Below are 10,521 nucleotides of genomic sequence, written 5' to 3'. Positions count from 1 at the left end.
GGTTGCTCTGGGGGCCCGCCGGCCGTCTCCCAGGAGAGAGTTAATCCTGCGTACGGCCTGACGCACCGGTGTGCGCTGGAACCTGAGCGGCGATCTGATCTGTGCGACCTTGGAGCCCTTGGGGGAGTGAAGGGTGAGTTTGTTGAAGTGTTGGATGTGGTCGGCCACGCGCCTCTTGTCTGTCTGTTGCAGATTCCCTGCAGAGAACTCCTCTTCGTCGTGTACGGATCCGTTCAGAACCGCGAGTTTGGGAGGTGTACCGAGCTCATGTGGGAATTGGAAGTCCAGCTTGTACGGCGTGGACTGCAGCCCAGAGTTGACGCCTGGTCTGAAGTGAGCGGGACTCTGCACGTCCAGAGCGTCGATCAACCTGCTGCAGTTTATCCGCTCTGCCTCTATTTCGCCGTCTCCCGTTTTACAGCCGCGAGGACTGAGTATAGCAGTGGGACCTGGAGAACTACTGCTAGCCTTTAGCATCGGGCTACAGCACGCACCTGGTTCAAACACTACGCTATCGATATGCAAAGGAGACAAGGCGGCGATATCAAACTGTCCAAAGGTGATGTTCTGCTCACTGGCCAAAAGGCCGTGCGTGGCGTTCACAGACCGGCAGGCCGCAGGAGTTCCCGACGAAACGTTCGTCGAGCCGCCTGACGTTTTCGTCACAGTTTCTGCGGCTGGCCAGCAGGAGTCCCGTACGTCACTTTCCGGCTCTGCAGAGGCCTCTTGGGTTTTCAGCGGGGTCCGACGGGTTCGGGTTTGGGCCTCGGAGACGGAGTTCTCACTTTCGAGGCTCTCGGCGCTGGAGGCACAGCAGAGTTTTCTGGGGAGGCCGGTCAGAGCCGGGGACTTGGGCAGAATTATAGCCGGTTCAGACTTGTAGGTGTTCTTAAGGCACATGCTCATGGGGGTGTCGGTGAAGGACGCGCCACTGAAAACCTTGGCTCCTACGGGGGTCTCTCCAGTCCAGGAGATCTGGTGAGTACTGGAGTCACATTGTGGAGTCAACAAGTTGTCTTCAGACTTACTGATGTACTTGGAGTCTATGGGGGGAAAAAAACAAAACAGAAATAACATTTGATCTCAAACTCAACCAGGCGGTGATTCGATTTTCTTGGCGGATACTCACTCTTGGATTCAGTTTTTCTAGGCACGGCCGAGGGACTGAACTCTGTGTCTTTGGAGAAACAAAACTTGGTCGTGCTCTCCTGTGAAGCGAGTCGCCAGCCGATGGACTCGGATCCCTTTATCACCGGCATGGAATGAAAAATGAAAGATGAAAGAAACGTCGAGGAGGGTTAGGTTTGAGATTATTAGGTTAATAAGAATCCCACAGATGTCGAGCCACTGAAAACCCCCCGTGTTAATCACATGACCGCCGTGGTTAGTTCTACGGGGGGAAGACGAGAACCACTCAGAAGAGACGAATACTGGGTTTTGTAGGTCAACAACTTTTTATTTAGTCAGGAATATTCTGTACATGGTACTAGAGCAAAGAGTAGTTCACCTACAGACCTGGGATTGGTCACAATTTACCTTTAACCATTATTTATTTATTTATTATTAAGAACTTCCGCTAGTAACTTTTTAAGCAGCGGTGACAGGCTGTGCAATATATTTGCACCTATAGGTACAGAAATATGGATTATTTTTTTATTTAACTCAAAATGTAAACTAGCTTCTCTGTTGAAGTCAGTTTCATGTTGGCGCAATAAATTCGCACCTCTAGGTACGTAAATATGGATTGTTTTATTATTTAACTCAAAGTGCAAACTGGCTTCTCTGTTGAAGTCAGTTTCATGTTGGTCATGCTCATTTACATAGACATGTTGTACCTGTCAGGGGTCGTTTATTATGTTTACCATTGACCGATGCTAGGCATTGCCGTGAGGGGCCATTACCAAAATGAAACCGACTTCGTCTGAGACAGTCGATGAGTCGAGGTCACAGAGTGGAATGAGATGCTTTAGAGTGTGGATTAACACCGACAGGTAGACTATCACTGTGCTCTGCCACATTCAGTGGCAGCACTAGCTAGCTAGCGCGCCGCTGCTTAACGTACAGAGTGGAAACCTTTTATTTGTAAATTCCCCCTGAGTTAGCATGGAAACTAGTCCACCTATATGTATCGTTCATGAAGACTAAATGCTAAAATTATATTCTTGTAAACATTCAAACAACATTGATATACGTATCGATGGAGCTCTGAAAAGTAGTGTCGTGTTTTCCACGTAATCAAAGTGCTCCTGTGCACCATCTAAGCCCCCCCCCCATCGTAACCCCGACCCCACGTGCAAACATACAAGAACTTGATTGGCAAAAAAAAGAAAAAAAATTAAGCTCAGATCAATCACGTTGCTCTTATTCAACACTAAGTCTGTCAGACGACCACACTTACAGCATCCCTGCTGCTCTTCCCGAGGCTAAAGCGCAGGCGCAGAGACTTGCGTGGAACGTCTTTTTTGCCAACTTTAGGGGAAAAGCAACCGGCTCTTCCGGATTCCACTCTGAAATGAGCATAAAATAAAATCATTGAACCCTTTTTTTTTTTTTAAATCATTATGGAATTCAATGGAGGGAGAGAACAAGTGTGTACCTGTTGACTGCATGTCTGCTACTCAGTCGTCGACTTTTCCTCCTCACCGATGTTGCCGACTGCCTTCTGCTTTTCCCGGCTGAGGGTGGGGCGTTTTGGGAAGAGTCCAAGACCCCAGAGGCACTGTGAACTATAAAAACAATAAAGAAAAAAAAAAAAAAAAAAAAAAAGGAACTTAATTATGACGTAGGAGTCACACAGTTGGTGCCCACCTCCACCGTCCCTTTAATCAATACCTGATCCAGGAGTTGAGGCTCCAGCGAACAGAGCGCTGGGGAGTAAATCTATGCCGAGGTTCTTTTTGACAGATCTGCGTTTCTTGTTTGAGAATCCAAAAGAGTGACCCGATTCCAGAGGCAACTTTCGCTTGGACGTTGGCGTTGCGATCACGGGAGTGGCAGAAGAAAACACTAAGGCGGGAATGCGATAAAAAAAAAAAAAATTAACATTTTTAGATTTTTTTTAAAGATTTGCTTCATTTAAGGAGATGACAGAGACGATGCTGAGGAAAAGTGAAGAGATTTCAGATGCGGGCAAGCAAAGAGTAGCCGAAGAGTGCAAGCATGGTTTCAAATTCAGTGATCTATTGTTGAAACTTCATTCACACCCGTTTTTTTTTTTTTTTTGCCACCGAAAATGTGCTTGTTTTTCATTAGCAGAGATTACAGCAGGAAGACTTTTGTTTTGAAAGGGACAAGCGTATTTCAGTCATCATGCCACGCAGGAAGCAGCTCACAGGTAATTCATCTGACTGACTGAAGGGCAGTACATACCGTGGCTGTCTGAGTGGGTGGCATGTGTGGGTGTTCTATTAGTTTTTATCTTACTCAGAGCCCCATTGACCATATCTGAAATATGAGACAAGTCGGTGTTCAAGGAGTTCAAGAATGTTTTTAATAGTCAAAGGGCCGAATGGTGGTTTCAACCTGAGGTTCTGCACCTCTCCTCGTACCCATCATTTAAATTGGAGTTTTCATCCTCAAAGGTATTCCTGGTGATGTCACCTTACCTCCAAAACTGCGCCTGTTTCTCCTTTTAACCCCCGAGTTCAGGTCCATCTCCTCCAGTTCATCGTGGGCAGGTGACAACAGCCCAGGCTCACAGCCCATCATGGCTGGAACCTTTGCTTGAAGGCACTGTGGCAGCACACCTACCACCAAAAATATGTTAGAATAACATTTAGACAAAAAAAAAAGGACAACAAAGGTGACACGCCCCACTGCTTACCAAAATTGGGAGCGTTTTCTATGAAACACTGTACTACAGACGCCTGTAGCTTGAGGCGTCTCTCCGTGTTGGCGTTCATCTTCTCCGTGCCATCTCCAGAGTGAAGGAGGTTCGGAGCCAATATCACAGACAGGTTACTGCTGTCCATTTTATTCTCTACACTCCTGGAGTTCATCAAGATAAAAAAAGGTGAAGTTAATGGAGAAATGTTAGTTAATAAATTGGTAAACAATAGGGATGTCTGATAATATCGACCGATATTAGCATATTATGTAATCTCTGTAAGAGTTACCGGTTTTTCCGATAATGAAAATCCTATAACGCAATGCCTGGGTTTCGCCAAATGATGTGTCCTAAAATAGATTTGGGGATAAACGGCTGTATATTACAGCAAAGGTCACTAGATGGCAGCATTGCAGCTCATTTAATTAATGTCATACAGTGGGTTGTACAGATCAGTATTGGTTGATATCGTATTCGGAAATTAAGGGTTTGGACCATATACGCAAAAAGTTGATATCGAACATCCCTAGTAATCAATGCTCGTAAACTTTTTTTTTAAAATTGTTACCTCTTGGACACATTGTGAATATCGAACATCCCTCAATGCTCGTAAACTTTTTTAAAAATTGTTACCTCTTGGACACATTGTGCAGGAAGTCAAAGAAGTGATGCAGCACACAGAGGTTTTTCTCAGGCAGTACACAGGAGAGCAGCATGGTGGCAGACTTCCTGTCCTCTTCTGCAGGAAGCTGCCGTGCCTTGAGAAAGACTTCGTGCAGCTCCGTGGGAAGGACAGGGTCCGGCAGCTCCCTGAAGAACTGTTTGACCAGACCAGCTACGTCGCACGGGAGAGCAGTGGACAGGCACTCCTCGCCGGCGTCTATTTTAGCCTGAACAAAAGGAACAAGCCCTGCTGTGTTAAGAAGGTTCACTGAGTCAAGGTCAGGGAATGAAAGTGAGGTCAACGTCAGCCATCACTCACCCTGAGTGCTTTCAGTCGAACCACAGAGCCTGATTTTCTGAACAGTCCCTCTGTGTCCACATGTGCCATCAGCACCATACAGGCATCGACCAGAAATCTGAACAGACAGCAAATGAAAACATTTTTAACCAACTCTATAAAATAGAAAAAAAAAAGAAAGAAAATACTGGTTGGCAGCTAACCTCGGCACGCTCCCACTCTCCACGTTATAGCAAGGTAAGCTCTCCAGGGACACCCCGAAAACCTTCGTCTGGGGTATTAAAAAAGAAAAATTACAAAAGAATCATGAGAAATTCATTGACCTTTATCCTAGTTTCAACATAAAATTCATGCAAGATAAAGGTTGGTTGCATTTCCCTATTTGTTGTAATACAAAAAGTGTGATAATCTGTAAATTAATCACGTATATTTAAAATAAATTAAAAGACAAACTAATGATTTCTTTGACGTCACTGACTTCAAACGAGAGGGTTTCAGCAAATGAAGAAGTTTGAATGGTCGAAGAGTCTGTCGCAAGAAACCTTGTGACTCTCGTGGACCAATTACAGACAGTTTCCGAGAAGAAAGAAAGCCTTTCAGTGGTGATTTAACGTCAACAGCTGCGCCACAGCCTCCTTTTCCGAAATGAGAGTTTCTACTGGCGAAATGTGACAATGCAATTTAGGAGAAAACTTGTTTCTTTTGTTGAACTTGGGTTTCAGTCGTCGATAGAGATTTATGGCACGCATTGTCACGAGGGCAGCCAAACATGAGTGGCAACAGCATGAGAACACATAAAGCTCATGAGTTGCTTTCACTCATATGCTAATCTCATTCACCAATCTGCACAATAGTCCGTCTGAGCCCTGACCTCCTCTCTGTTGATACTCTTTAGAATATTAGTTTTGCTGGGTTTTTTTTTTTTTTTGTTCCTCAAACTTACCGAGTTGCTGGCTGTCCACTTGCTGCTGGCTGCCTTGTTTTTGTTCCAGTTCTTTGTCTTTATCCCGTACGAAGCGCGGAGGTGCTGCACGGCCACCAGACGCATGACATTTCTCTCCGCGATTTTCATTTTTAACTCCTGTCCGTAACGTTTTACAGTAACGACCCGCAATAGTCCTTCAGTCGGAAAGGGAGTTGACGGACATCCGCTACAAATTAGACCCTGTCGTGCTACAGTCACTCTTTTTTAAACAACATACTCTGAATCATTCTCAGGACCTGTCGACTCTTATATTACACTAGTTGCCTAAAATAAAAAATAAACTAAATAATCTACAATACTTACGATAGGATTAGCGTTACATTATAGCTTCTTACGCACCTTAGCGACAATGCAGTGTACTAGCTAACGTTTATAAGCTTTGCTCCGTGAGACAACAAGAACCTCTTTCAGTCGTTTTTTTTTTTCTTCGTTGCCTCTCTACCTAAAATAAGCGTCTATTTGTACCCCGGTGGTGGGGAAAAACAACATTAGCTTATACTATGAGCTAACTACGCTGTGTTACGTCGAGTCTTCATTTCGGTTGAGAGTCTGTTTCTGCGGAGCATTCAAACAGCAGCGCTCACTCCCCCGCGCGTCCTGATTGGCTGAGAGTGAATAACATTTGTTAAGAGGCGTGTTTTATTTACCAGCGTGGCCCAGCCGGGCGGGACGATTACTGTTGAGTAACATTAATAGTGAATCGTTCGGCTTTCTTAAACCGGTCTACCCCGTGGAGGTAATTATTCGTCCGCTATAGAAATACACATTTAAAAAATTATACAACTATGTTGAATGCATGTTTGTAAATGTACTCGGTACATGATATAACATGATCTAACTAACGTTTTCATCCACTAAGAATGAAGAGAGAGATACGTTTTGGTAGTTTTTTGTTATGTTTTCCATCTAACGATACAAGTCTACATACACAATAAATTAAAAACAAACCAGGTTCTCTTTTAAAAGAACATACTCGCAATTTCCGATTGATTGAAGTAGCTGATAGAAATGGACATTTCTAGGTAAAAATGTTTACCTGGGTGGACAAAAAGAATAATTTCTTGGCTGGAATGCAACTTTAGGGATGCAGGGCTAACATTAAAACTCAAAGATGTGTAAAAAAACAGGGTCTGAGTTAGAAAAGAGGTCAGAAATAGATTATTAGTCTTTGAACACAAATTCGATTTTAACATTGCAATAGACAAGTAATATGCTATTATTAGGTTTTATCAATTAGTTTAATGTCTAAATGTGTTGTTTTGTGTGTTCCGAACATGATTGTTTTCAAACTGACCAATCTGTTGTTTTGTGTGTTCCGAACATGATGAACATGATTGTTTTCAAACTGACCAATAGAAATTATGTCTTTACAGGGCAGTCCTGTTGCAACATCCAACAAACAAATCAAAGTTTAAAATGGCAAAAGTGCAAATGAAAACTACCAATAGCTGACTGGCCATTTTGTCAGGGAGTCCGACACAATTTAATTATTTTTCTATTTGATTTTTTTTAATCCCTAATTTTCCAGCAAAATCTATTATTTGTTGTTGAGGTTCAAAATCTTTAGGTGAGGGTGGGGAAAATAAATGTACCCTTATTTTGACTTCAGGTCTTAAAAAATAAAATCAAAAAGCTAGAACAAGAGATACTCTCACAGGGGCGTATCTTTATTACAATTACACTTATATATACAGGAGACAAACAGTGTAAAAATGCATGGACAAAAGGAGGGGGGGGGGGGTTTGTAAGTGTGTTTAGAAGCATTTCCTGTGAACGATGGAGGGGCCAGCCTCGTCATACTCCTGCTTGCTAATCCACATCTGCTGGAAGGTGGACAAGGACGCCAGGATGGAGCCGCCAATCCAGACTGAGTACTTCCTCTCAGGTGGAGCAATGATCTAGAAAAGGTTAACATAGAATAACTGTGAGTGTCCATTCACTTTGATGGATAAATACAGTGACTTTTTTCGTACTCTTACCTTGATTTTCATTGTGCTTGGAGCCAGAGCTGTGATCTCCTTCTGCATGCGGTCAGCGATACCAGGGTACATGGTGGTACCACCAGACAGCACGTTGTTGGCGTACAGGTCCTTGCGGATGTCAATGTCACACTTCATGATGCTGTTGTAGGCGGTCTCGTGGATTCCGGCAGACTCCATACCTGGTTTCAGTCGGGGCAACAACACATTAGCTTCGTCGCTGGGGGTAAATATTTAAACGCCTGGAGATTGAAGCAATAACTCACCGATGAAGGAAGGCTGGAAGAGGGTCTCTGGACAACGGAAACGCTCATTACCAATGGTGATGACCTGACCGTCGGGGAGCTCGTAGCTCTTCTCCAGTGAGGAAGAGGAGGCGGCGGTGGCCATCTCATTCTCAAAGTCAAGAGCCACGTAGCACAGCTTCTCCTTGATGTCGCGTACAATCTCACGCTCAGCTGAGGAGGAGAATGTTTGAATGAGTTGAGAAAAAAACCAACGGAAACTCCTGCAAACTGTGCAAATAAAACTATCGGAACATGACGACAGAAACCCACCAGTTGTGACGAAAGAGTAGCCACGCTCGGTCAGGATCTTCATCAGGTAGTCTGTCAGGTCGCGACCAGCCAGGTCCAGACGCATGATGGCGTGTGGCAGAGCGTAACCCTCATAGATTGGGACGTTGTGGGTCACACCGTCACCAGAGTCCAGTACGATACCTTAACCAGGTAGGAAGAGTCAAAGTTGAAAAATGTGGTCATGTGTTACAGTCATCCCTCTCCTATCGCGGTAGTTGCGTTTCAAGACCCACCGCGAAATGGGAAAAATCGTGAAGTAGAGGCAAGATAGTTATTATATTATTTACGTATATATTAACCTTTACGAACCTCCCCCACACTGTTATCAACCCTCCATAGACTGTATCACCTTTTCTTACACAGTAGAGTTGTAGAATGTCGACGCAGAGTGAAGTGAACGAAAGAGTGGTCGACCTACAAGGGGAGATGGTCAGAGATGCTATAATGCATGAGCCAATCAGGGTGAGGAACAGAAGAGCATGCTCAATTAGCCAATAGTGCACCTGGTACGCATTGTATTAGCCAATAGTACGCTGTGTACGATCTTGTCTAGGTAAACAATGCTACCAGCGATCGTTTGCAAAATCTCAATTTCAAAACAAGAATCCACATTTTTTAAGCCAAAATTTTTGTATGTATAATTATTTAAAAATGTCTTTTAGTTTATTATTATATTATTATATTTCGTGATAGCCTATAGCAAAAAATTAGCAAGATCGGAATTTTAAAAATGCGATATGCTGAGGGAGCGAAAGGTGAACCGCGATATAGAGAGGGAACACTGTTTTGTTTTTTTCTCTTTTTTTGTTTGTTTGTTACAGTTCACCAGCTGCACTAAACTGACCGGTGGTACGACCAGAGGCGTACAGGGACAGCACAGCCTGGATGGCCACATACATGGCAGGAACGTTGAAGGTCTCGAACATGATCTGCAATCAAATGCAAATTCACTATTAAAGGTGCGTCTCAGTATAGAAGCCGAAAAAACAGCAAAAAGAAATGTTCTTTTGTTTTAAAAAAAATACCTGTGTCATCTTCTCCCTGTTGGCTTTAGGGTTGAGGGGGGCCTCAGTGAGCAGGGTGGGGTGCTCCTCGGGGGCCACGCGCAGCTCATTGTAAAAGGTGTGGTGCCAGATCTGATACCAAAGAAAAAAAGCTGTCGTCAGAACTTTGACAAATCTTGACTGTGTAAATAACAACAAAGTAGTTTAAAGGACGTTACAACTAAGAATAGAACGCTGCGTGTGATGGCGGCCGCCGTCGGTGCTCAGGAATGTGGTAGTTCAGCTGTTCACAGTGTAGTAAATGAGTGTCACCGTAACACACACACACACCTTCTCCATGTCATCCCAGTTGGTGATGATACCATGCTCGATGGGGTACTTCAGAGTCAGGATACCCCTCTTGCTCTGGGCCTCATCACCTACATAGCTGTCCTTCTGACCCATGCCCACCATCACACCCTGGGGGGGGAGGGAGAGACACAGGAGTTTATTGGTTTATTTTTTTAAAAGCTGTTTCAGTTTTATTTACTGTAGACAAAGATATATTTGTTTAATGTAGGTTCAGTTTTTATGTATTTCAGTTATTCCGGAACTTCAACTACATTTTTGGTAGTCTTTCCATGAATTTGTTACTCTATTCCAGGGGTGCCCAATATGTAGACCGTAATCTACGAGTACTAAAAATAATAATTAAATTTTTTTTTTAAATTAATAATTGAAATTATAGATGTTTTACTTTAAGATGCTAATCACTAGGGCTAAAGTCAGGACCATAAGGATCATCACAAAAATAAAAAAAATATTGGAACATTTAAAAAATGTTTATATACTGCCAAAACATATACAGCGATCTAACTGAGTGGAACGGTACCTGGTGGCGAGGCCTTCCAACAATGGAAGGGAAGACAGCACGGGGAGCGTCATCTCCGGCAAATCCAGCCTTGACCAGGCCGGAGCCGTTGTCGCACACGAGGGCGGTGGTCTCTTCGTCGTCACACATGGTTAGGATTCACCGGGGTGGTCTATAGGTTTGGAGAGGGTCAAGGATGGAAACAGAAGGAAGGTTCAGTGTGGGTGTTGGGGGGCTGACGACGACAGCTGAACGCGTTCCACAAAAGCTGTTTATAATTGAACAGCCTCCGGGTCGGCTTGTGATGTGACGATCCGACTACACCTGCCCTACTGTAT

The 10,521-nt window shown here is 43.9% G+C and overlaps 2 protein-coding genes across 2 annotated transcripts in view; both read right to left on the bottom strand.

The window, feature by feature from the left end:
• Positions 1 to 6,383, bottom strand: part of arhgap11a (Rho GTPase activating protein 11A) — an 8,055-nt gene extending 1,672 nt beyond the window's left edge. The window contains exons 1-12 of the mRNA XM_008321353.3: positions 5,731 to 6,383; positions 4,991 to 5,058; positions 4,809 to 4,905; positions 4,460 to 4,716; positions 3,824 to 3,987; positions 3,606 to 3,746; positions 3,370 to 3,444; positions 2,833 to 3,006; positions 2,597 to 2,726; positions 2,399 to 2,507; positions 1,130 to 1,244; positions 17 to 1,043 (exon numbers count right to left, since the gene is read on the bottom strand). Of these exons, the coding sequence (XP_008319575.1) occupies positions 17 to 1,043; positions 1,130 to 1,244; positions 2,399 to 2,507; positions 2,597 to 2,726; positions 2,833 to 3,006; positions 3,370 to 3,444; positions 3,606 to 3,746; positions 3,824 to 3,987; positions 4,460 to 4,716; positions 4,809 to 4,905; positions 4,991 to 5,058; positions 5,731 to 5,859 (2,486 nt within the window). The 5' untranslated portion in view covers positions 5,860 to 6,383. The remainder of the gene's footprint in view (positions 1 to 16; positions 1,044 to 1,129; positions 1,245 to 2,398; positions 2,508 to 2,596; positions 2,727 to 2,832; positions 3,007 to 3,369; positions 3,445 to 3,605; positions 3,747 to 3,823; positions 3,988 to 4,459; positions 4,717 to 4,808; positions 4,906 to 4,990; positions 5,059 to 5,730) is intronic.
• Positions 6,384 to 7,418: 1,035 nt separating this feature from the next.
• Positions 7,419 to 10,521, bottom strand: part of LOC103386973 (actin, alpha cardiac) — a 4,422-nt gene continuing 1,319 nt past the window's right edge. Inside the window, exons 2-9 of the mRNA XM_008321463.2 lie at positions 10,205 to 10,355; positions 9,664 to 9,792; positions 9,355 to 9,465; positions 9,174 to 9,258; positions 8,309 to 8,470; positions 8,018 to 8,209; positions 7,752 to 7,933; positions 7,419 to 7,670 (exon numbers count right to left, since the gene is read on the bottom strand). Coding sequence (XP_008319685.1) covers positions 7,527 to 7,670; positions 7,752 to 7,933; positions 8,018 to 8,209; positions 8,309 to 8,470; positions 9,174 to 9,258; positions 9,355 to 9,465; positions 9,664 to 9,792; positions 10,205 to 10,333 — 1,134 coding nt within the window. The 5' untranslated portion in view covers positions 10,334 to 10,355 and the 3' untranslated portion in view covers positions 7,419 to 7,526. The remainder of the gene's footprint in view (positions 7,671 to 7,751; positions 7,934 to 8,017; positions 8,210 to 8,308; positions 8,471 to 9,173; positions 9,259 to 9,354; positions 9,466 to 9,663; positions 9,793 to 10,204; positions 10,356 to 10,521) is intronic.

This window comes from Cynoglossus semilaevis, chromosome 1 (genome assembly GCF_000523025.1).
Source record: "Cynoglossus semilaevis isolate Cse_v1.0 chromosome 1, Cse_v1.0, whole genome shotgun sequence".
In the NCBI taxonomy this organism is placed as follows: domain Eukaryota; kingdom Metazoa; phylum Chordata; class Actinopteri; order Pleuronectiformes; family Cynoglossidae; genus Cynoglossus; species Cynoglossus semilaevis.
The sequence above is the reverse complement of the archived record's forward strand: the minus strand, read 5'-3'. Positions and strand labels throughout refer to the sequence as shown.